At 39.0% G+C, this 27,434-nt stretch overlaps 1 protein-coding gene and 1 long non-coding RNA gene across 3 annotated transcripts in view; one reads left to right on the top strand and one right to left on the bottom strand.

The window, feature by feature from the left end:
• nrbp2b (nuclear receptor binding protein 2b) overlaps positions 1 to 22,159 on the bottom strand; it is a 34,785-nt gene extending 12,626 nt beyond the window's left edge. For both annotated transcript variants that reach the window (XM_038730620.1, XM_038730622.1), the window contains exon 1: positions 21,542 to 22,159. In XM_038730620.1, the coding sequence (XP_038586548.1) occupies positions 21,542 to 21,661 (120 nt within the window). In that variant the 5' untranslated portion in view covers positions 21,662 to 22,159. The remainder of the gene's footprint in view (positions 1 to 21,541) is intronic.
• A 201-nt stretch (positions 22,160 to 22,360) lies between these two features.
• LOC119911719 lies at positions 22,361 to 27,040 on the top strand. Its single transcript, XR_005446004.1, has 3 exons — positions 22,361 to 23,382; positions 23,514 to 23,632; positions 26,886 to 27,040. It is a non-coding gene; the product is annotated as an uncharacterized LOC119911719 (long non-coding RNA).
• Positions 27,041 to 27,434: the final 394 nt, after the last annotated feature.

Genomic DNA, 27,434 nt, shown 5'->3' with positions numbered 1-27,434 from the left:
AGCACAGCAGATTACTCACAATCCACTGGTATGACATGTCATGTATATTAGTAGAAGTGTTGCACTTCAGGACCAAAAAAGAGCTTAATGCCCAGGTTTAAAACGGGTTTGCTCACCAAAATCTATCAGAACGTTCTTTACTCTTTCACTAGATATTTTTTGTGTTTAAAGCCATTTGGGGCATTTTATGCCTTAAACATAAGTACAGAGATTTGACAGGAAAGGAGGAGAGAGAAAGAGAGATAGGGAATGACATGCAAAAAAGGTCCCCAATCAGACTCCAATTGGGGATGATGCAAATCACAGTTGGCGCCTTAAACACCTATGACACTAGGGAATGCCCAAAACACTCTTTTAATTAGAAATGTTCATTAAATGTTAGTACAGGTGAGCAAAATGCACAGACGCTTCTGCTTCTGACACCTTCATTTTGTTGTTTACTGTGTATGGGAATTTCATTACTGTCGTTTTCTTCTAATGTGTTTGTGCTAGTCTTTCTGGGGTCCAAAAATACACAGAGATGACATGGAACAAAACATTTAGACAGTGAAAGACTGAACTAGTAGATACCGCAGGAAGAGATAAGACAAGCCAAATTTAATCATAAGTTGTATATTTACAGTTATACGTATATACATATCAAATTATTACCTGAAGTACTGTGAAGTGCATCCTCAGTGCCTTCAGTATGAAGGCATAGTTCATAGCAATGCAATCAGTAATGCAGTTTAAGGCACCAACTGTGATTTGCTGCAAGTAATGCAGTCTAACAGCCCGGCAATAAATTCTACATTCATCAAGGTTTAAATGTTCAGGTTTTGTTGTGTTGATTCAACTGTGTGGTCATTTTGTAAGCGGCAGTTTGTGCTGATGTTGAATTGTACGTTTTGTCCACACTATTTATATCATTGAGGCTAGACTTGAGGGAAGTGCAAATCGTCTCCTCTACAACATGATTACGAACGTTGGCTGGAACATTGCAGTGACAGTTGGACTGCCCAGAATCAGAGAAGGATCTTTTCCATTTGGCACAAGGCCAGCAAATTATCTCAAAATGAGAAAAGGTGAGTGATGAGTCAGCCAGAGAGAGAACACAGAGGGAGGATTAGGAGAGGACTAAACTGCAGTACAGCAGCTCTTTCAGTGTGATTCTCCCTGCAGAGGCATCTTATATGAAAAAGAGTCTTTGTCTGAGACCGTGTGGGTCCAAGCCTCACAGTGACAAAGAGCTTTGTCTCCTACACGTCAGTATCTCGCCTCATAACTCGACAATGAGCTGATACGCCGCACCACATTAATATTTAATAAGCACATTATGTACAGGGAAGGCTACACCCAAGTAATCTGCATTACGCTGTACTAGATACTTGCTAGGTGTCTGTACTGTATGTAAATGAGTCCAGACTTCTTGTTGCTTTCTCTCTCTCTCTCAGAGGTTTCACTGACATCAAGGAGGAGCAGGATCAAAGAGTTGGACTGAAATGTTGTGGAAAAAGCAGAAGCAGTAATTTCTAACTCTGCAATGTGGATGTGTGTATAAGGGAAAAGATGCACCCTCTTCAGTCCAAGCATAAATATTGTAAATCCCCCCAAAATAACAATTATGTATACTGACTTGTGCACGTGGTGTTTAATGTCTTGTAAAATTGCCACATTGTTGTGGTATATAGTTATATACTTTTTCTTCTTTAAGTTTCTTTTTTACTTATTGTGTAATATTAAGTCAAATTCAAGTGGAAAATAGCCTACATTGGTTGGTTACAGCTGCTAAATGTGACAATTCAACTGCTTTACTCCATTTCACGTCATCATAAATGGAATACTTTGAGTTTGAGTACATTTTAAGACCTCTTCATCTTAATTTTTCTTAATTTGTCATCTTTTCTGACATTTCACAAACAACTTTAAACAAAAAAAAATCAAATTAAATCAACAATGACCTTTTTCTTTTAGAATCATACCATTACCTAGAATGACGCAGATTTACACAAGTATTACAACTATCATCAAACCAGGAGTCAGTGGACAGTGAAGAAAGATTAAGGAGGCCATCTCACCTCTTTTCATTTCTATACCTAACGAAGACTGAGAGTACAGATAAAAGTTCCAGAAAAAGTGGACCTTGAGTTGAAATGTCTGTCAAACTATCTCTCTTCAAGGTTAAAGTGGTTAAAGAGTACGGTCAAAATCGAGGCAACACAGCAACTCTAGATCCTACATTTCCCATAATGCAACTGAACGGCATATAACTTATCCTCACCTAACTTCTATTTTCATCTATGAAACACTGCTTATGTACTAATGACTAAACACCACATCAAACCAGACTTTACAACCAATACATTGAACAAGCATGGAGACCTCCCCCTGCTCGTATCGCGCTCTCCCCCTCATTCATGTCCGGTTAGTGTCGGGGGCCTCAAGCCATTGACCATCTGCTGACCTCCACCAGCTAAATAAGCAGCTCTACAGGCCACCTCCCATGTATTTTTCTCTTTCTCTCGCCCCAGGATGTCACATGTGCAGCACGCAATCAGGTCAGCGTCTCGGATAGTGTGTGCGCGTCCGCTCAACATGAACGACAACGTGATGGAACCAGTCGTGACAAGTCAAGCAGAGGACGGGAAATGTGCAAATCAACCCTCTAAATTTCCCAGGTGGATGACAGCTTATATATATGCTTGAGAGATTTTTAGTCATCAGACATAATAGTGTTAACTTGTCTGGAGCATTTTTCAGAGTAACGCCCTTCATATGCCACATTATCTAAATGAATCCGTTTACAGGACCTCCACCTTTAAGAGCGTAAGAGTAGCTTAAGAGTGACCCTTTGAAAGGACACAAGGTCACGCAGGCTCATGAGTGGACGTCAGACAGATCAGACCCCATCATGTCTCACTTGTTCATTTTCTCATGGAGCAGTTAAAGCTAAGAGGAATGTAGGACAGCAAGGCGGGTTAGCAGGGTAGATGGATAGAGAGGGGAGAGCTGCTGCAAAACAAATAGAAAACAGGACAACATAGTCAAAACACAGCAAAAAGTTATTCTGCCTCTTTCATGAAGCTCTGCTGATCATTTAAAATCAGAAACCAGGAATTTTATAAAATGCTGTGCTATAAAAATATGTCCAAATTTGTTAAAAAAGGCTTGGATGAAATCAAATTAGTCCTGCTAAAAAACCTCTTCAATAAAGAGAATTAACCTTGACAAAGTCCTGTACTTTTTTCTATGTGACGATAAGCATTGTGAAAAGATTAGAAAATGTTTGGTTTTCTGCTGACGCTGACTTTCCCAAATGCAGTATTTGGTTTTGCAGTTTTCTGTGTTTCAGTCTGTACCAGGGCTACAAGATTACACTGGCAGCGCTGTCCCCGCTCCCATTGTCACTGTGACAAAGCTGCAAATTTATAAGGCCAGCGGGAGAGAGAGAGATGGCAAAACCACAACTGCATTCAAGAAGTAAGAAGCTGCTCTGACTGGGGTGTGATAAGCATGGGAAGTGTTGGGCAGCCTCATTACATAAGGCTTTTACACATTAACAGTGATTCCTCAGAAAAGAGCATCTGATCTCTCATCCACCTACATAGAGTTGGGTGATTGTGGATGAGTGTGTAATGGTTTTTGTAGTCCCATGAGTCTTGCTGTGTCACTACATGGATTACTTAACATCCCGCCTTTGTGCGTTTTGCTGCCAGTTTTGCCCTGCCCTGATTAGTTTCACCTGTGACTAGTTATCCTCCCCTCACTTGTATTTAAGCTGTGTATTCCTTTATTCTTTGTCCCTGTGTCAAGCGGTCCTGCCAGGTTTTGTTCTTTGTTGTGAATTCATTTCCCTGGACCTTGCCTGTCTTTTTGATGGGTTTACCTGCTTGAACTGCGATCTCTGGTTTAGACCTCGACCTGACCATCCTTTAAGCCTTTGTGTATTTTGACTTATCATTAAATCTTTGAACTGCACCTGCTCTGCCTCTGGTGTCTGCATTTGGCCCCAATCTCTTCCTCAATCTGTGACAGTGTTAAGTGCTATGTACCCCATATACATGTGTAAAGGAGTGTTTTCACAACAACTGCAAGTCCGATGTTAATTAGCAATCTTGAGTTAAGGGTTGGGTTTCAGTAGCACTTTATCAAATTAAAATCCTTAAAGGAGAGCTTTTTCGTATTTTCTGGCATAACTATAATGTTACAATGTCAGACGTTCATGTTAAACATCACCAAAGCTTCAAATAATGAGGTGAAAGTATTTAAAAGAAATCCCTATGAGCCAAAACCTCAGATATCCCTCTGCTCTGAATGCTCTGTTTTAAACTGTTTTTTCAATTAACCGCTCGGTATGACCAAGCCGCATGTCCATATGTGGTCATTTGGTCCAAGCAGAAAATGCTGACCACGCCCACAAAGGAACAAGCAGCCCCATCCTTAATTTAGATTTCAACAATCTTAAGCAACAAATGTCATGAGTGAAAACAGTAACATTTTTAATACATTGGTTCAAGGAATGTAGACCCATCCAATCTCTCAAAAAACTTTTTTACTGGCCATATGAGGCTAATAGGATTGTGCTTCATCAGTTTTTTATTTCCACTAATAAATCCATTTCAATAAATCATGATTTTCTTGTGTATCATGAAGCAATACTGTCATTAGGTACCTTAATATTTAGAGCAAACTCAAAATTTACTTTCACATACTTAAAACTCAATACTACAACAGTAACATTTTCTATACTGTGGTTCGAATAAAGCCTTGTTTATTTACATAACCCCTTAACAAAATGTGCCAAACTTCCCCGTCTATATGTTTATAATGTTTTTTAAATCCTGATTTAGATCATAAAATAGCTTATTAATAAAAAAGAGTCACTAAGAATCTGAACTTCTTTAGTTGCCTGACAGTTTAAGATTCTCTGTTCTGTTATGGACATATTTTAGCTATAATTAGTATGGGTACTATAACACCCATACTAATTATTCACACTGCATATTTGGTAATTAGCTAAATTGATACCTAAAACGTTTGTACATTACACTTAGCAAATAAATGGCTGGTTATGGCAGAGTAGGAATGGAGAACAGCAAGACAGTGTGGCCGGTGGAGGAAGCTTTTGTCCCAAACAGTCCCAAACCCAAAGATATTAAATTTACAACCATTTAAAACAGAGAAAACCAAATATTTGGCAATGTTTCATAAATGACTTCAGTGATTAATCAAATGCTAACGGTTCATTTATCTAAAATGTGGAATATGAGTAGATGAGCAAGAGAACCAGCATCTTGGCTCGGAGACAAATATTGAGAAAGGCCCACATGGGAGAAATAACACCACGCTTTATCACAACTCAGCAAAAAAACATGGCTCCGTTTGCCTCTCCTTTACTGTGAGAGGTTAAAACTGCATAATATAGCAAGATAAATCATTATCAGGCTTTGTTATCACCGCAGTGTTTTGTTCTAGCTTTTCTCCTCAAACAATCACTGGAAGTTATCTCAGCATTGCAGTCATTTAACTGACGAGAGTTGTGCTGATTGTACAGGATGGATGTGCAAGAGGGGGGGACGGCATGCAACAAAGGTCGATGGTTGAACTCGCAACGTCAAACCACAACTGAGTTCAACAAATTTTTTAATATTTTGTTTTTTGCATGTGGTCGCCGTATAGTCTGATGTTTTATCCATATTCATTTAATGTATTATGATATATCTCAAATGTATTTATTAGATGCTGCTTGACAAGAGATTTGGAATTCAAACAAGAAACAAACAAATGATCTGAATCTTGATAGATCGACCTTTATAATACATTTTTGTGTCTCAGTATCTAATGTTTCTATGTCCATTTTTCAGACCCTTCGCATTGTAATTTGTGCTCTGTTTATTGATGGATAAGTATATGTGGTACAAAATGTCCATAATAAAAAATACAATCATTTTAATTAGAAAAAAGCATCAGGGCAAACCATCAGTAATGACTATAAATCAATAAAAGGCTTCTCATATCCCATGCCAACATAAACATCATCAAATCAATTAGTCTTGTGCAAAACTAGTAAGTCTATTAAGTTAATTATACTTAGCTCAAGTGGGAATTATTTGAATCGAGTCAAATATTTGTGCTTCATTTCACATAAATCCGTAAAATAATCCAGGCTTTATTTGATTAAAAAAATTTGTTTTAAAATTAAATTTTATGCCTGACTAAAACATTAAATTATGTGTTGGGATGAATATGTGTTTTCCTGTGGAGAGGCTTCCCTCTACCCCTCTGGGAGAGTCCAAGGTTAACGAGGTTGACCTGTTGTGCGTGTCATTTGTAATAAAAGCGAACGGCCCTTGGATCAAAAGGGTCCAGCCTTGTTGGAGTCCTACAGAGCAACAGAGCATGTCTGCAGTCGCCACATGAAATTGGTTTCAAACCAAAGGAAAGCTGTTGATGTGACTAATATTCCTAACACAAACCACTTGTTTAAAAACATTTTGTCTACTTCCGAGTTAATACCGGAGTGATCAGATGTGCTGCAACAGTCTGACCCTCACAGTAAGATTTTTTTCTCACCATTTTACCTACAGCAGCATCAACATGCAGGAAAATTCATTCACCAACATCCTTACCTAACCTTGCAGCAATTACCCTGATGCACTAATGTTACAGCTCCGGTAGAGGTGGATTCATGCCGAGTCATAATTGTAGAAATGAATCATGAACAGCTCTCCACTCCTCACGGACTGATGTATTGTACAGCTGTTTACCATACTCACAATTCATGTCACATTCACAGTGAGGTAAAACTGCCTTTTTCCTCCCTGACTGGCTTATAAAACCACTTACAAACTTCTGAATGGCGTCTCCTTTCCAGCTGTTTTGAACAGAAAGATGCTCTTTAAATGTTGGCCCAGTCACAGTAATGGGCCTTGCAGACTCACTGACTCTGACTCAAGCCCAGGATGGATCCGGATTTTCGCACGTTGAAAACAGCAAGCTATTGAGGGCTCTGCTGTGGATTTAGTCAGCTCTTCAAGCAAGTCTGTGGTCAGTGGTGAAAAGTAACTGAGCGCATTTACTCAAGTACTACACAATACAATGAGAATAATTTTGAGGTGCTTATACAGTACTTCAGTAAGTTCCCAGCAACTTTATACTTGTACTCTACTTTATTTCAGGAGGTAAATATTGTAACAAATTAATCTAACAGTAACAGCTACCACTTACTTACATAACTAGTACCTTTTATATACTACTGTACGTTTGACCACTTGGGGGCAGAGATGCAGGCTATATGCACAACATTGACATTTCACCACCTTACACAAAGTTGCTTTGGTGAATGTGTTAGCAAAGAGTTGTTTGTTTTGTGTTTCTGGACACTTCTAACCTCAGTATTGACTGTCCTTCAAGCTACAAACTCCTGAGAGAACTACATAATTTTTAGCTGATAAATGTCCCGCTTTGTTTAAAATACAAAAGTTGATAACTTTTGTATGTCTGCGGTTTGGTGCGGGCAGTTAGTGTACAGTTGGTTCATCAGAGCTTTTTGGTTGAAAACAGCTGCATGTTGCATTGGAAAACCCTGGTGAGAGCATTAAGAGTGAACCAAAACTGCAGAAATTGCAGGCTGTCAGACCAAAATAACGAGCTTGAAAGATACTGAAACACTTCATGGTGTTCAGGAAGAACTGCAAAGTCGGGTGATAATTATCTGCAAGTTCATCACTACTTGTAACCTCTTTCATGTTACACAGTAATTTGATCCATTGTTAATATAAAAAACTAAATATTGATTATAGTAGCTTACAGTAAGATTTGGAATTCAGGACTTTAACTTGAGTTGAGAATTTTTACATTGTAGTACTAGGCCTACTACTTTTGCTTAAACGAAGTATCTGAATACTTTTTCCACCACTGCAAGCAACACTGACAGGGGAAGTCCAAAATGGTCCAAAAACAATCTTCTTAATTCAAACACCGTCACAACACTGGCACCAACAACTTACAAAGAGAAGAGAAGGTTTACAAAACTAGGATGTATTTTGCAATTGTTCATTTTTTTCACGTAAGGTCCACTTCTTGGAATAGTAGCAGCGGATCTAAATAGACTGCCAAAAAGGGGTGTGTGTGTGTGTGTGTGTGTGTGTGTGTTTGCTTGCTTTGACATGAAACTGCTCCCCTTCCTGTTTCTTTAAAAACATGTGCAATCGACGGAGTTCTTGGAAAAGCTTAACTGGGTCTGTGAGTATTTAAGTTCTCCATAAAGTGGGCTAATTTCTGCCCACTGGATTACCCAATTCATGCTTGTAAATTCACACACACTGCTTGCTTCATTGCTACTACAAAGCAAATATGTTATGTGAGCTCCACCGACCACACCCCCTCCTCTTCTGCATCTCCAGCAGTGGTTACTGCAGTACAGCTTTCCAGCGAGCAAAAGGGGTGACTCAGGGTAAAACTCGAAAGACCTGCCAAACAGTGCAAAGGCTTATTCAGTATTTGCCACAGTAGCTAACAGCAGTTAAAAGCTTGGTTTGAGCGCAGAAGCAATATACATGTTGGGACTGACATTTGCTCGTAACACTCCCATTACTGGAGGTAGGAGGAAGAAAACAACATTGTCAAGCAGAAGAAACCACTTAAGATGGGTGTGAGAATGCAGTAAAGTAGAAGTTTCTCCCTTGCAGCTGTTGTTGCATTTATGGGCCTCAATTAGTCAAGTTGACGATATTGAGCCTGTTAAGAAGGCCCCATGTGGAGAAACAGTCGTGGCTAAGGGAAAGTAGATATGAATATGATGACGGGGCGCAAAGAGTTGTGTTTATCATGTGGCGTTTATCTTCCAGTGGATTAACCCGAGCTGGCTCCTCAGCACGTGTTCAAACAAAAACCCATTGGCAAGCCCAACAGGAGTGTCTCTGAAAGCAACACCGGGGGGGTGGGGGGGTGGGGGGGGGGGGGGGGGGGGGTTATGTAAGCCTCACCTTTCTGTTCACAGTTTCTGCACAACACATCAAGCGCTACAATGTGTGCTGTCATCACCAGACAGGCTTTTACAAACGCAGTAGTCTTAAGCTGGCCATCAGACGAAATATTTTTTACTTTGGATGTTTCTTCACTCATTCAACTGTTCTATTACACGCCATTTTCAGTTTTGAATTAATTTAAAAACAGCTGTATGCTCCTACATTTTCCTATGTAATGAATTATAAGAGGCTTCCTCCACTCCTATGATGTAATACTGGTGGCAACAGTTGCTAGTTTGTTTTCATTAGAAAACATTCAGAGTTTTGAAGGTGGGACTAAAAGTGGGAATGTCATCTTGCCAGAAACAATGGCAAAAAGTAAAATAACCACAAAATTGACAACCAGCTTGCATAAGAGTGACATAGCTGCACAGGTTGTTTTAAGTAGACTTATAGAAATAACTTACCATTTCTTTGATCAACATGATTAACATAAACTGCATAAACACAACAGCGCTGATCATCACTGTGCAGTGCAGGGTGGGGGCTTTTATTCACTGGCTCCATATTTAATTCATCAGGCATCTTCCTGATTGATGGCTGCTGGGATGCACTTCTAATTCAACTGCGCCTCCTGCATCAGAGTAACCTACTTTACTTTCAGCCACCTGAGCTGCATCAACAATACAGACACATTCAAATTCTGAATGCAAATTAGATCGAGTGTGCTACACAGGGACAATAGCAGATTTATGAGAAAGTGGAAGTCTGATTTCCACCTCTGAAGCACAATATGTTAATTCAGCTCAGGAGAAGAGCTGTTGATTCCGCATCTTCATTTTCATCAATTGACAGATTACCACCCAAACTGAGTGCCGCATTTTGTTTAAACAAGTGTAGAAGTTGCTGCAGTTTCCTTACAGTCATCTTCTTTTTAGGGACTGTACAAAAATTATTAGGAGGGAGGGAGTTTCAGAAAAGAGGCAAGGTTATGATTTTTTTTTCTTTTTGCTGAAGGAAGAGAAGTCAAACCTTTGTGGAAAGTGAGAAAGAGTCTTTAGTTTATTCCTCTATTCTACAGCAGCTGAAGTAAAATGTGTCAACAAATGTAAATGTGCCATATGAAGTGACAGTGTCAGCTCTTTGTACAAAAGAAAATAATGGCTGGAGTAGCCAATATAATTTTGTTATGTTTACTATATTTTTGGCACTTGCCAATTCCACTTCTATTGTGCAATTTAGGGGCTATATAAAAATTATTATTCACAGGCACACACAAACATTAAGGTTTAAATTGCAGTACACCATCTTAAATTCTTTGTACGCTTTAACTTATTAATGGAAAAAACCTGAATCAATTCAATGTTGTTATATTACTTTTTGATATTGTGGGTGCTATCAGGGGGGCTACTTTCCCAACCTAACAATGTTTGAACAGTCCCTTAGTGTACGGATCTAGAGTAGGAGGAGGTCATGACTTACAAATAAAAAGAGCAAAGATAGAAATAGAGATATCACATAATACAATGAATGAATCAAGATTGTTTTTAAATAAAATCAATATTCAATTTTTACAAGAAAGAGATGAGATTACAAGTGCAGCTGCAAAACATCATGCCAAGAACTTACAAACAGCCATGAGATACATTTAAGTGCTTAGCTTGACTATATAACAAATAAATAAATGCCAGACTCTTATAATAATATGTTCCCTACACATTTAAAGCTTAAATATAAATCTATGCAATCTTCCTCCTCAAGGCACATTCCGTCCTTTTTTTATATATATTTGACATACACAAAGATATTCATTTTTTTATTACAAAGGTCAGGATACTGGCAGTTGGTGTTGAAGATCAGAGGAATGAATCAACACTTTGAAACCTGCACACACAGAGTTTTCATATCAGCCGGTCAACAAAGTGAAGAAAGCTCCCTTTGAAGCTGTGAAAAGCATGTGCATATGAAACTTCAAGTAGTTTCACTCCTTTATTGAAAGCTAAAACACAGAGGTGTGGTTGTGAATAGGCTTTACACATGTTTTTTGGTCAAAGTCACATTTAAAGCTGGGGCAGATGTGAGGCGCTGTAGGACCTTGGCCTTAGAGCAGGGGGAGGGTGAAACAATGACATTCAATAACAACAGCAACCCGACCATAACTGCACCTGTCTTAACAGTCTCTTTGCTCTGAACAACAACCCTTTTAAATCAGGAGGCCTTTAGACATTACGGGAATCAGTCAGCACTTAGTGTGGACAGTGGATGAAGAGCTTTTATATAAGGCTTCACATTACAATACCTGAAAGGAACAAGACTGTGAATTTATTATTATAACCTAATGTCTGTGCACCAGAATCACATGCAAAGTTCTGCATGAGCACAGGAATAATCCCTTGGTTTTGTTTCCACTGTTACACGTGAGAGATTGATTTATATTTTGATATTACAGGGCACTTATGGAAAAACAGACTGAAATGATAAAACTGTACATAAAAGATATATATCATTTTATACAGTCTGTTGTTGAAACTATTAAGCTTGTTGCACCTGTGGCCAAATCTTATTGGGATGTGGATGTGGGAAGAAGGGTTTTTTGGAGGTTGGGATGAAACGTGGTACGACATACAAAGCAACTGTGTTATCCAGGGGATTTTCTTTCAAAAAATTTCAGTGTATTTCCATCACAATAACAAAATCACACTTTTTTTAAAAAATACCTTACTTTGAGAAAAATAAAGCAGGAAATTCTACAAAAACAATTTTTCCATTTCACAAAAGAAGTTCTGTTATTTTAACACAAGCAGCCAAAAGAAAATAATGATTTAAATCAGGACAATCAAATTTTGATGTCAGCTTTCAGGGTTTGTGATGGATTGACAACTTTCCGAAATACGATTTTCTTTGTATCTGGCAAAGAAAACCAGTTGTTAGGTATTTCTGCTGAAACCAAATTACTCGGTTATATAAGTATATATTTTACACTTTTCTCTTAGCCTACTTCATTATTATGTTTTTTTAATAATAATATCCATCACTTCCCAGAATGTGTTTCCATCTTGGGTACGCTCCCTCATCACCCTGCTGTGGTTTCGATTCTGGATCATGGACTGTTGATGCTACGGTCTGTTTATTTTTATTTTTTCTACAATGGATTTCATTCTCTGGGACTTTCTGTACAATCGTCAGTTTATGTGATCAAGCTCCACTGTTGCTGTTCTGGAAATATCTTGATGCCACGTCACACTGTTAACATTTGGCCAGTTACCCAAAGAATGGGCAAGAAATTCACCAACACACCACAAAAGAAAAGATTTGTTAAATGCAGCAGGAGTCTTTTTAAGTGTAATGTTTATCCAGCAGTGTATTTCATTTAACTGCTAATAAATGTTTTCACACTAGACACCGATAAATGAACTACTAACACTATGCAGTTTGAATTATGCATATCCAAAAGGTGCGGTTAAGACTTGTCCTTCTGTTTGATGAATGCCAAAATCATCTCTTCTCATAAACAATGAAGTTTGTTCTACATTTAAACAATCATTTCCAAAGGAAGACTCTAGGACGCTGCTGTCTTTCAAAGATCTTGCAGACATGCTTGAGTAGGTGCAAGGCATTCCTCAGAGACGTAGATGTCATGTGACGTGAACTGCTATGACAGCTCCGTGAAAGCCTGCAGCCATTCCTAGAGGATTCCTTTTCATGCCAGTTTCTTCGTCGAACTGGCAGAAAATCCAGGGTAGCTCCATTTCACACAGCTGGAGTAGCAAACGCTGACAACTACCTCTCTGTATATCCCATCAGATCTGATGACCCCAAGAGACCTCACTGGCCAACCCGCCCACATTTCCTAACTACGTGAGAGGATCCCTGAAGATCACTGACCCAGCAACTTCTTTAGCTACAGATCACAACATGAAAACGTTCTGAGGCCAAAAAGCTGAGGTATAAATGCATTAACAGAGCTTGATGTGAGGCCTGTTCATGCTGGAGCCTAATAGGTTCAACGCCATCTGTTCTGTTGTTTACTGTGATGCAGCTCACACTGCAGCTCACACTGCAGCTCAGAGCGCATATGGGCACAATGTGTTGTAGTGGACCTGACACACAGCAGACCTATTCTTAGGGAAGATTTTTTTGAATTTTGCATGTTCATGCAGGGCCAGTCAACAGCAGCTTAAAGAAAAATCAAAACAATCTGAACATACTCTACTGGCTTTGTAACTATTTCACAACATGACTAGTTCTTCAGTGTTCTTGTCTTAACTGTCCAAACATGACATTTTAAGCACAGCAACAATGGAGTTATAGCAAAAAAGTCATATCAGATATGGAACATGGGTAAATGTCAGGATCTGATGTCCTAAAAGCAAGAGCTTCTTTCAAGAATGACAAGATAAAGATACAAGATAAAGAGGGAGGTAGACAACATTCTCCACTGACAATAGCGGCAATAAAAGAAATAATACATTTTATTTAATGGCGCCTTTCACAGCACTCAGTTACCTGATATCATACGTTGAATGTATTTTCTTTGTCATGAAACATTTGCAAAGCCAATTTCTTTTTTAAATAACTTGAACTCTGAATTGTACATTGTTTACAACAGTGCCTGCTAGTTTTCTTCTTTGTCACTGAACTGCCACCACAGCTATTTGGGCAGCACTTTGTTGAAACTTTTGCTATTCTTTGTGCCAAGTGGGAGATAAATTCCTAATCTCACCAACTGGACCGCATCTGGTCCATACAACTCAGCTGTTTGTATTTATGATCTGTCTAATATGATGTAAGGAACGAGGGAGCAAATTAAGTATTTCGAGGACACAAATGACTACATTGAGGGAATGCAATAAGCATGTGACGCACATAATTTAAAGGGCCATAAACTAATAATCTGTGGGAATGATTGATCTTTTTGGCTCTGCAGACAGAGGACACATTGTCTTGAGAAAGAGGAACTACACAGGTTTTCTCAATTTACTAATCTTGCTAATACAAGATTCTGCCTACAGCCTACTCCTTCCACCCCCACCCGCTCCCCTGTTCACCTGCAACAACATTTAGATGTCAGCTGTAGCTACAGCACTTGAAATTAACTGCAGGAATGCACTCAATATCACAAGCTGATGATAGCAGTGTATGTATATCTGAGGGTGGACATTTTTTTTAAGATATTAGCGGGCTGGAGGTTAGTAATACCTTCCTTATCTAGATGCAGACCAATGAGTAAACAGCACCTAAATTCCTCATGCAGGTGCTATGCAAGTGCCGATAGATGCTGTGAACTGGTGACATAGCTGTATGTTTACTTCAGAAAGTGTTCAGCCTTTCGCGAGCATAAAAAGCAGTATCTCTGTTCTTTGCTCAAAAGCACAGAAGGAAGCAATTAGCTCATGTGAACATCAGTGTGACACCATTAATTTTACACACCCCCGCTGACTGAGAGCTGTGTGGTGAAACTTAATGACAGCTGTAAAGTGCACAGGAAAAAATCTGGTTAGAAAAAGTATCTGATCAACTGCGTCAGAGATACCCCAGGCTATAAAATACAGTGTGTCATCACAAAGAAGGTAAATTACACAGTGTCATTAAACCGTACATTGTTTACCTCATTGCGGAGCTGCAGGTTTATCCCCACACATACGTGCAAGTTCAACTGGATTAACCTACAATAGCAGCCCTCAAAGATGAAATTATACTTCACTCTCAGTCTGTACTGCTACAAACATGCAGATATGCCCTTATATTACAAGCTAGACTTATAATTTAACACAGGGTTGTATAACAAGATGATTTTGTCAGATGATGCTATTGCGATGCTGTTTGTGGTTTATAATTCATTTTAGGAGAACACATTTTTTAAATTTCATACTTCAGTAATGGCAATTCTTTTAGTGAGTCAATTTTTGGAGCAGGATCTCGATCTACAGCAGCAGCTAAGTAGTGTTAAATGCTAACATCTGCATGCTAACGGTGACAATGCTGATGTTTAGCAGGAATAATATTAACCAAGTTTAGCATCTTAATTTAGAATGTTGCTAATTAGCACTAAACACAAAGTACAGCTGAGGATGAAGCTGTACATTTTGCAGATATTTGGTCACAAACTAAATATTGGATAAAAACAATTCTAGCCCACTGATGGTGCTTAGTGAGTCAGGTGAGTTATTACAAGTCATCCCATGGGGTGCATTAATGTGTGAATACAATTTAATAGCGATCCATCCAGTAGTTATTGACATTTCAATCAAAATATCATTAGGATTCATCCTCTGGGAATCTTGAATTACAGAGCGACATTGCTATCCCTAGAGACAAACCGCTAGCATGGCTACAAATAACCAAAAATCAATGGACTCATCAGCACAATTCATCATTTCTGTATTCTAGGAATGAATGTGTGTCTTAGTAAAGCCTTAAGCCAGGAGTAAAAGGCAGGGAGGCTTGCTGTTGGCAGAGCGGCCGTGTCAACAGGTGGATCAAAGCTGACTCTCCCTGCTCTGTGGTTCCCCTCTAGCGAAATCTGAGTGGATGTCATTCCTCATACGGCAGCTGTCAAACCAGCAAACATGCATGTACAGCTGTATTGCTGCGGGACTGGACTGTCATTAGGGGGATCCCCTCAGGACAGGCAGCGCTTACTTCAAGCCGCAACTTGTCATGGGCTTATGAGGGACAATGCTCTGTGCCGAGGGTTTGTTTGCTCAGTTTAATGGCTCATCTTTACGGCCTCAAGCATGGAAGACATCCAAAAGCTACTGGAGGTTTACTGCACGACATACATCACGGACATTGTGAAGTGATGATTTTTGGTCGTCTTTCATTTGAATGTAATAAAATGATCCCAACATGTGTGGCTGGCCTTTTTGTAATTTTAATACCTTTTGGTTTTAGAGTTTTACACAGACAAAACTTATAAATAAAGACATCACTTTGGGTTTTGGTAACCTTAAATGGATATTCTCCACTAGTTTTCATCACTTTATAGCCTAAACAAGTGTCAAAAAATAATCTATAGATTTATCAGTTATGAAAATAGTCATTAGTTGCAGCATTAACACTCCACAAAATATACTTGCAACATAACTATATCTGACTTTTTGGTTACACTGCTGTGGTTGGTTCAAATTAAATTTCTTACATTTGTCCAATAAGATCAAATTTCATTCTGGCGATAAGATACAGCACTTCAAAGAAAACAAGCTAACTTGCACACTTGTTAAAAGGAGTTAGAGTAACACATAATGTGCCTTTGTGCCTTTGCCTATAGTTTCTCAATCCTGACACATGAACGTGAGCACTAACACATGTACAGGATTTCGGTTAACACACAAATGCAGAAAACAGCATCTGCCCATCACGTCTTGCCCCGACCCAGGCTGCCTCATTTTCATCTCTCTGTGAGCAGATGGGAGGCAGGTCTTTGAAATAGAAGATGGAGCAAATACTGGGATGCTGCTGGTGCACCACAGTGTGGGGGTGGATTCACTTCAGGAGGTCTGCCATGCTGCAATATTAAGCCAAGATCACAGGAGTGCCGGTGATAATCTTCTGTCCTGTGATAAAAAGAGCCCAGTGTGACAGGTCAACGTGGATTGTGTCCATGTTGGAGGTAACGCCCACTGAGCTGTCATGACTGAAAACTCCTGATTTCAGACACTGTGGGCTGTAGTCAGTAGCTGTGGGCCACAACTTGAGCCTCCTTTTTTACAAAATATATATATATATATATATATATATATATATATATATATATATATATATATATATATATATATATATATATATATATATATATATATATATATATATATATATATATATATATATCTCATAATATTTGTTCACATTTTGGTAAATTGGCACCATAAAAAGTCACAACTCTCCAAATCCACAATCGATTTGATTTTCAACTTTAAGATCTTTTCAAATTTAAGCTTTTTATTTTTTTTTTAGCACTGACGGCTATGCCATTGTTAGACTATCGAGTCTTGATTTGTAAAGAACAACAGATCATTTGTTTTATGCCCCGACAACTGTTTGTTCTGTTATTTCTAATCCTGCCAAGATGTCCTGCCATATTTGTAGTGTTGCCTCAGGTGGCGTATGTTACCTGTGTGTGGCCTAGCCTACAAACTGTAGTTCGACATAACTCAGGGGGAAGGGAAAATGCTGCAATACCGTGGACTTTAGGGAAGAAGGAGGATTTTCCTCCTCTGTTGCTCATTTCAAATCGATAAACAATCTATAATCGAAACTGTGACTCGACTACAAATTTGCTTTGAGCAGGTCCTGGTTGCAGTGTACACATGAATGTACAGACAACTACCACTGGTCTACTTTGATACTGAAGACAACTTCTCAGGCAAGTTCTGGCGTTATAAGAGCGTTGTTTTCTATGATTTCTAAGCGGATATATGGATGTTTATTCGCGATGGACACAAGAAATAAGAACATCCTCAGAAAGTGTGCATCACAGTGAATGTAAAAATATGTCCACCATGTAAGTGTTTTCAGATTTGACGGCTCTGAGAAGGAGTATGAATTTTGATGCAAATTTGGTGAATTGGGCGCTAAGCGTTTTAAAGCACCATAAAGGCATCCATGAGTTTTGTGTTACAGCCACTGCTGCAGCTCAAACTGCTGATGATGTTAATAAGTGGGCCAAATCAGCAGGTCAAACTCCAATAACTAACTTCCCAACATGCACCTGTCCCTTTCACCTCGCACAGTATCCAGTGTCTGACCTCTGCACATGGTGTGCAATATTTCTTCATGGAACGATTAGTACAATTTCCCCACTCTGGAGAGGCAGAGATGACTCAATCAGACGTTACGTGCCACCAGTCACAAAGCATGAACTTGTAAATCATGTGGCTGCTGACATGAAGACTTCCTAGTTAGTAATGTTGACAAAGACAGCAGCAGGATTATCTTTCAACACTACATCATCCACTAATTTTAATTTATTGGAAATAAAATAACGTGTTAGACCACCAACTTCAGTTTTCAGAATAAATTTCTTGTGTCCTCTCGTGGTGTAACTTTTCGCATAAATATCTGAGCCAGGAAAGTTTTTCACCAACAAGCTACAAGCCTTTACAGTTGTTGTTCCCCAGCTCACACAGTTTTGCACACCGCTCGGCCCCTCAGAAAAATCAATACTCTGTGTGTTGAGTCAAGAGGGATGGACTGACTTTGAAGGCAATACGTTCATCCAGTTTAAAAACAAAAAAACATTCCTGACTGCGGTTCTGCTGAGAAAACAAGGCAACAATACCATGTGCTGACAATGTCACTGTGTTTATTTGAATGCCTGAGCTGAATAACAGATATGAATGCGTGCATTCTCAACTTTCACCCACTGACACATTTACTGAGTGTTGATGTGCGTTTTAAGCCTGACGCTCAGACACACCCATGCCTGATGGAGAGAGCAGGGAGCCAGCAAACACAGACGAATCATAACAAACAGGTTTGCATAGAAATATCTCAACGTTTTCATTTAGCTACTGTACTTCAACAAGGCTATGATTTTTTACCTGTTGGAGCACTAACAGCCAACAGTTACTGGCTCCGCTGGTCCCCGCAGAGATAACGTCACATGGTTTCATTTTGTCTATGATATTCCGGATCAAACCTGTATCAACACTGAAACTTGGCAACTGAAGCAAAATGTTTTGCTTCTTTGTTCCATCATTAAAAAAACAAACAATAACAATAAAAATACTCCTACTCAATCACATGTGCACAATCACCAGGTGAGCTACGCCGTGGTGAGCATTTAAGTAAAAGCATGAGGCATTATGCTTGGAAATGATGGGCTTTAAGTGGTGTGACTAAGTGCAGTTCTGAAAGCATCATCAAAATCATGGTGATATAGACACAACGTTATCATTAATCAGCTTTTGATGCACTTTTATGATGATGATGATGATGATGATAAGCTCACATTGCTATGATTAATTTATGAATCAATGTCAATCAGCCAAAGATCAACCTACAATAATTATAGAATTAATAACAGCTGATGAATTGTCATTTATGTCAGAACAATGCTAAAACATTTTCTGGTTGCAGCTTCTCAATTGTGAGAGATTGCAGCCTTTCTTAGTTTTATGTTACTGTAAAATTAGTATTTTGGGGGTTTTGGACTGTTCTTCAATTCGATAACTTCACACTGGGTCTTTATGACAGACATTTTTCACAGTTTTCTGACATTTTATAGACTTACAAATATTTTCTTTAATTTATAAGGCAGAAATGCTAACATTTTGCTAGTTACAGGTTCACAGATGTCCGGATTTGGTGCTTTTTTTCTGCTTTATGTCATAAAGGGCATACCCTAGATTTCTAGATGGACAAAATTTAAAGAAGCAACCTTGTGGTTCGGGGGCCATCTGTGGCACTTTTCTGACATTTAGCGGGCAAACAGTTACCCAAATGACAGGCGCCCTACATATCTGTTATGTATTTTACTTCCCATATTCAAGCTTCCAAGCATTTTGTGATTCAAAACAAACAAACTTAGTTTTTAAAGTGTCTGTAAAATGAGTTTAAATCAGAAATTTGCTGATTACCATACATTTTTTTTTCATTACATATGCTGATATCTATAGCTATTGATATTCTGATATGGATTTTTACTACTGTTATTTCATTTTATATACCGGCTCTAACTGATGCTCTCAGTGGAAGGGAAAGAGGCAGCCCAGAAAACACACTGATAATCAATGGGTGGAAAAACCCCAGGGTGGGGTAATGTGTGTGTGTATGTGTGTGTGTGTGTCATTTCCAACATGAATGATACTCAATGGCACATAAAGTGCAGTGTGGTGAGGTGGTCGCGGCGTCAGAGGAGGCAACATGTGTTCGAGAGATAACTTTCAAGTTAAATTCTCAGTCTTATCTGCAGGACACGAGGCAACGCCCGCTTTTTTACAATTGCTGAAATATTTAGATAATCCTAACTGAAGTTTTTAGGGGAGATTTTTTGTAAATGCCTTCTATTCCTCACATGGAGCATGTGGACAGGCTTCAGCCACTACTGGTGAAGTGAACACACCAGCTGGAAAAGTCACTGTGCTGCGTTTTATGTCTTTGAACAAACATGTGATGATTTATGGGAGGGAAAGCTTCGAACAAGGCCACTGGGTTCTTTACTGTGATGCTAATGTATTCTGGATAATCCAACTACTGCTGATCCTCACATGATAAAGTGGCAAAGTCATAAATAAAGCTGCAGATCTGGATAAACAGGGGGCGTGTAGCACTCAATAATATTAAAAGCAGAATGAATTACTACAAACTTATTGAAGTTTATAAATAACAGTTAACAATAATATTCTGCAAATCAGCCCCTTGCCAAGTAATCTGAACCTGCTCCTGACACAGACAGAAGAATTTGCAATTTTTCGTGGCATGTCCGCCTCAGAATCGACGATAGAGGGGATCATATGTTGTACAGATTGTCAAATGTCTCTGCTATATAAATAAAATTAGAGCTGAAACTATTTGTTGATAATAGGCCACATTAGTCATTTAATTTAATTTAGTCATTTAAGTAATTTAAGTCAAGTAATCTTTAACTCAAAAATACCAAACATTCCTGGGTTCCAGCTTCTAAATTGTGAGGATTTGCTGCTTTTCTTTGTCTTAAGTGGTAATAAACTGAATAATTTGGAGGTTTTGGGCTATTAGTCAGATGAAAAACTATTTTAAAGAAGTCGCCTTCATCTTGCTGATAATGCTTCTGCATTTTTACTGACATTTTATACCAAATGATTAATAAAATAATAAAGAAACAAACAGGGAGAATATCAATAATTAAAAGGATTAATAGTTGATTTGTTACAACTATTAATTGTTTTTTTATTAACAATTAATGTGTTGCTTGTTTTCTTGATTAACTGATCATCAGATCTTTTTCGACATCCGGAAAAGTGACTCAATCGATTATCAAAATGGTTGCCGATTACTAATTGTTTCAGCTCTTTGGTTCCATAAATAAAATTGACTTTATATTTGATGAATGTTAATGATTGTCCTTTATATTTAATTACGCAACAATTCTCATGCTTGCTCGCTCTCTCTGTCTCACACATACACACGTATGCATTAATGATACAACATAAAATATAAGCTTCAATCTCGGATATAAAGAGAAGGAGGCAGACTTGTTATACACGCTCACATGTGTTAGTGTGATTTGCAACCCTGGATTAAAAGTCAGAGAGTGCAGCCTATCATAAGCTCCAGGGTCCCGGGTTCATTGTGCAGATCCTGAGCAGAAATCCTCCAGTCAGAGACCTGAGAATAAAGTGGTGGGGTGAAAACTACGCTATTCCTTTTACTGAAACCCTCTGAAACAGACTTCTACGCAGATCAGGATCATGTCACTGTGTTAGATTTATGGCGGGATGGTGCAAAACACCATGGGGGCAATAACAGGCTGCCTCGGCCTGGATCTAGAATTGCATAACAGAGGATGCAATATGATCAGATAGGGCACACAGACTGATTTATTTCCTGATCAAAGAGCAGACTGCTAGCAATTTAAGGAAAAGCGCCCACACACAGACAAACAGACCAACCTGCTCTTTCCGTTTCTGCCAGCGGCCGCACGGGCTCTCCTCCAAGATTTCACTCTCATCCTCGCTCTCCTCTTCCTTCCCCTCCGAGCCTGATTTCCTCTCCGGGACGGACATCGTCATTTTAACGCTGTATATTTCCAGATTTCCAGCCCGAAGACCTTCTCCAGCTCCCCGCCTCCTTCCTCCTGAACTGTCTTTTGTGTTGTGGAGGAGACGTGCGGTAGCGCAGAGACGCTCCGCCGCTTGTCTGCGCAGTGAAGAAACCCCCTGACGACACCAGCCGCTCTCAGACCCCTAGAAGCTCAAAACATCTTGCAGGGGAAAAAATGTTATTGCTTAAGCCAGGCACTCCTTGGTCCTTTACATAAAAACCAGCAGTGCACGCACTGCACGGTCGCTGGACGAACTGAACAGGGTGGGAAAATATCTCCCAGACTTCATGCGCCCTGTTGGCTGCATGCAAAACAGCTTGCGAAATTCTGTTTATCCCTCTATTCACAGTGAAGCATCGCGGATCGGTGGAGAGCAATCATTCCACTGCGTTCATTGCTCGGGTCAGATATCTGTTTTTAGCTGCAGAGAGTCCATTTTTGGGCAATCTTCCATACGCGTCGTTGTAGGTGTTGCTGGATCTGAAGCCGTGAGCTCCTACAAGGCACGGTGCGCAGAGGGAGTGTATTACCGTAAAGTCAATAGAATGCGCGCACAATAGGCTATATTTATGTAGGCACAGCTTGTCTGGAAGCTGTAGCTAGCACAAAAGTGTGCGGAACCTGAAAAGGACGACGACCCCCTCAATCTGGAGAAGTCAAACGGTTAAATGGAGCACAGCTTTAAAGAAGAGGGGCACATTTGTAAAATTACTCTAATAGATTCAGATTTAAAGTTTACTTGGTTCTAACATCTTTCTAGTCGGTGCAGGGTTATTTTTGCATTAGTTTTATAGGTATTTGAGTGCATTGGCAAAATATATTTTTCACATAAGGGCATAGAATTTAGTAAGGACAGCATGTCCCTACCAATATCAAGCAACTACTGTCAATTATTTTGATCAACAAATGTAAATATGTTGTCAGTCAGTGTCTAGTCAATGTATTTGGTACACAAACAGTTAACAGCCAGCCGCAAATTAATGAGAGAAAAACATAAACCAAAAGGCAGAAGTGTAGTTCAGAGTTAAAGGGGGAAAAAATTGTAATGGGAGATTTAGAGAATTAAGACTTAGATTAGAAAAATCTGAAAAAAGTAGAGCAATAACGTAGGCTAATGCACAGCAGAGTGTGGGGCAGGCAGAGTTTGTTAAAATATTATGACTGTTCACGACATGTGAGAGAACATAGATATGTGGGACATATTTAGAATATGCAGAAAACCTGTTGAAATACAGGAGCTATTAAAGGCTATATAAATGAATGCATTTTATTGTTGACATAAATAGGTGCCACATGCACATTTAAAGAGGTTACTTACTGAGAGCTTTACTGCATTATATTTTTATATCTTGAATTGCCACCTGCTGCTTGAATTATGTGTTTCTCTTTACATAAATAAAGACATTTCCACCATAGACTGATACAGAAAAGGCAGAAACAGGTGCAGAACAATTCAACAGAATTCAAGAAATGAAGTGATTAATGCTGGAAATGTTCTGAGACCACCAGCTAAAGGGTCCTCTCCAATGTTGAAACCAAACCTACACCCTTGTTTGTATAGAAATGTTAATATAATCCACTCTGCAGTGATGTGTTTTTCTATGTGTCTGCAGGAAATATATCTTTAATATGGGGGGGGAACAACCACCATGACCACCAATATTGTCATATCACATCTTGTGAGAAAAGGTTGCCTTGTTTACTCCTTACAGAATAAAACAACATGCTGTAGCAGTACAGTACAGATTTATTGGTAGCCACACTGAATTTGACAAATGATCTAATTTATTGCTTTTCATTTTTTTAAATGGTTAAAACAGGAGTCCTACTGAGGGGCTTGCGGGAGATGTGATTATTGATGCAGGAAGAAGTGGACTTTGAGACCACTCAGGCCATTAAATCTACACCATGCCCTCTTTCCACGAAACACTCCCTGCAGGTGACACAAAGTATTGGCTAATTCTGTCTCTTAGCTTCAACAGAAGGGTTTCTTGATCTACTCACTGGTGCAAGCTATAGTGCACCCTCTCTCCTCCAGCATAAGATCTTCTTTCTTGTAAAAAGTTGTGCAGGCACAAACATGCAATATGCTCACTGCCTTGTCTGGATGCAGGCAGATAGTTGTTCTAAAAACCCTGAAGTGATTTGCAAATATTCAAAAGGCGTTTTCCACTTGGCGTTGCTGTGGAAAGTTGGTAACTGTAGAGTCTTTGACTCATGTTCAGATTTCGATAGGGATAAGGCTTCATGGGGGAGATGAGTGAATAGGCTTTGTCACAAATGAGTATAGGACATCATAACATCAGTGCTGGATGGTGTGTCATCAAGGAGGACATTAGAGTACACACCGACTTTCAGGTCTGATTGTGTAAATACGCCAGCATCTGACACTCTGCCCTGGGGTCCTGTATTTGCATATACAAAATTATTACTTGCGTCAACCACAACCATATGTACGAAGGGAAACCTGCTTTTGAAATTCCTTTTGCACTTAATAAATGCTTTTACTCTTGGCAGGAGGTTGAATGAAAATGTGTTTCCTGTGAAAGTTTGAAAACTGCCACCTGTCAACAAAGCAGTGATCTTCCAGTCAGGCTCAGCCATTTGGTGTCTGTGAACCACAAGTGAGCTAAAGACATGGAAAACAATGCCTTATATACTGCATTTATTTCAACATTAAGATGAATAAACATGCAGCTAAAAATTATTTCATGATGAAGAAATGTGTTTTCTCATGCTGCATAAACTGCTATGTTGAGATAAAGTGATTCCAAGGCTGAGAATGGACGAAACTGTAACGTGTAATGAGACAAATCAAGATTGTATTTAGTATTAAAAAAGCACAAAGTGAGGAGTTCAATGGACACAAGATGTAGTGTGCACTCATAACCACAATCATGTCACCTTCTTCCTAACCATTTTGTGTACACTATTCACTTTGTTTTTGTGATTACACATTTTATACCTTATTGGAAAAGTTGTCCGTAATGATAAAACATATTTTACAATAATTAGTTATGCCAACAAATATGTAATGCCTTAAGGCAGAATATATACAACAGAATAAAACAGAATAAATTCAAACAGTCATGTAATATTAGGTGGGATGTCATTGTTGGCCTGACTAGTAGACATTTGTCCATGATGTAATTCAAATCTTCAGTGAAGTCAAAAAAGGTGCAATTACACGAATTTAATCCAATTGTAAGCATAATTCTTATTTAGGCCTGTTGTGCTTCCAAAAATGTTCATATACAATGTGACATATACAATAAATAGAGTACTATTATTTATATATATATTTGACCATTAATGCAATATAGGACATTCAGCCCCACAATATGTCGTACTAGCACCAGAATCTCAGACCAAAACAAACATGCGCCTCGTTTAACCATTTTAGATGACACATAAAAGACATCTAAAATATTCACAAAAATTTTGGTTACTTCAGAATCAGAATCAGATTTATTGCCAGGTACATTTTCACATACGAGGAATTTGCCTTGGTATACTTGTGCTTAACAGTACACATAAATATAAATATAGAAATAGAAAAATAGAAAAAGTAAAGAGATCAAAAATGTACTGTCTCCTTGGACTGGATTATACGTCATCATATTTCTCCTAGTAACATAGCACCCCTTCTTTCCAATAATACTGTTATGCATGGGCTTTTTCCCCAAAAAATAATCCACTCTCATTGGGTTTCCACCACAAACTCTTTATTACTGCCTCAATGTGTTATTTCATGATTAGTGAATCAATTGGAAATGTCATAATACTGTCTCATTATTTCTAGGATCTGTACACCCTATATATTATTGCATATCTCCAGGCCCTACTTCCAAGTGTGATTAAAATCCCACCCCCTGAAGCTAAAACCGGCAACAGTACTGCCTGTCTATAGCTTCCTTTTGATAGTATAATTCTCGTCTGCCATCTAGTGGTTCTGGTTCTGGAGCAAAAGCTGTAACACAAGACATGTAGGAAGACAATTTGTAGATCGAAATGTCTTTACTTCATAATATTTGCATTTGATGCTTGTTTGAGATGGATATCAGTCTGGGTTTTCTATATATTTCATACTCAACTCCATCATCCGCATGTTTTATGCCTCTTCATTCACATACCCTCACAATCAGCACCTCAGTGGAAATAGTGTCAGATCTGCACTGGTTTACAGTTCACTTGTAATCACAGATCTATACAATAATCCCCCTCTTGTTCTATGTTTAGCTCACAGTGCTCACAGAGAGGCTGTGAGTGAGATCCTGTTCTGCCAATTCCACTCACTGTTAATGAGATTTACTCTTGGCACAGTGAGCAGAGCAAACAATGGCGCTGTCTAGACAAGCAACGTCTAGGGCACAAAATTTCAGCTTCAGAAATGCCGGCCATAACAAGGGCAGGGAGAGCACCACCATACTAATGAGTAGTCAACATCAAAAACAACTGCTGCCCCTTTCACAAGCACAGTTTTAGCACAATGTGTGCAAATAAGGAGCAGATCTGACACAAACGATTGATTGATCACGTTTTATTATGGCAGTTTTGTCTCTCCATACCAGGAAGGAAAAAAATATTTCACATAGGTGAACACTAAGATGGTCTTTTTTCTAGCTTTCTTGATGCAATAATTATAAAGCCTGATGCAGTTTTTTAGGCCAGTAGGTCATCATATGTTGCAATCCTCCTCCGAGAGTAGATTAGACATAAAAAGAAGAGGTATTAGAATCTTATTGAAAATCAATTTTGAATCCTTTATTTGGGTTAATATAGTTAAAGTTCACATGATGGCAGGCATGCTAAAAAATTACAACAGAATTTAGATTATGGGCTCTTTGTGATGTGGAGGAAAATTACACTGATATTGGCTTTTAAATCAGAAAATGTATATACATTTTGAAATTTTGCTAGCAGAATTTCAGCATGGAGGGAAGCATAGTTAAATATTTAAAGAAAAAGATTTTACATCTGTGACCATGTGACAGGTATGTGCATTCAAGGTGAAGCGACAACAGTAGGATTAGTCTGACATCTTGTGGTCTCTTGGTGCAGTTGCACCAATTTCTTTCATTTCAACTCCTTGGCACAATAAATGGTAAATCAATTAATTTAGACTGGTAGACTTGAAATTATATCCTGGTTGTTTTATAATATACACAGACAAACTTTTGAATAACTTTCAGAGACAGAAGACCAGGAAGGCACCAGGACCAGACGGAGTGTCAGCCTCCTGCTTGAAACTCTGTAGTGACCAGCTGGCCCCCTATCTTCACACAGATCTCCAATAGATCACTGGAGGTGTGTGAAGTTCCCTCCTGCTTCAAACGCTCCACAATCATCCTGGTCTCCAAGAAACCCTCCATCATATGCAAGGATCCTGTTCGTGGACTTCACCTAGGCGTTCAACACCATCAATCCGGACATCCTCCACTGCTGCCCCAGTTAGCACTCCTGCCCCTCAGGGGTGTGTGCTCTCCCCACTGCTCTTCTCTCTCTACACCAACGACTGCAGCTCAAGAGACCCATATGTCAATCTCCTGAGCTTCATAGATGACACACTGGTCATCAGCCCAGTCCGGGATGTTGTTGATCAGCTGGCTCTCTGGTGTGGTCACAACAACCTGGGGCTTAACACGCTCAAAACTGTGGAGATGACCGTGGACTTTATGAGGAGCCCCTCATCTCTATCCTCCATCACCATACTCAACAGCCCCGTGTCTCCTGTGGAAACC

The sequence above is a fragment of the Micropterus salmoides genome, unplaced genomic scaffold, assembly GCF_014851395.1.
Source record: "Micropterus salmoides isolate LMB-PRFRI ecotype aquatic unplaced genomic scaffold, ASM1485139v1 Ms_hic_scaffold_1, whole genome shotgun sequence".
NCBI lineage: Eukaryota > Metazoa > Chordata > Actinopteri > Centrarchiformes > Centrarchidae > Micropterus > Micropterus salmoides.
The sequence above is the reverse complement of the archived record's forward strand: the minus strand, read 5'-3'. Positions and strand labels throughout refer to the sequence as shown.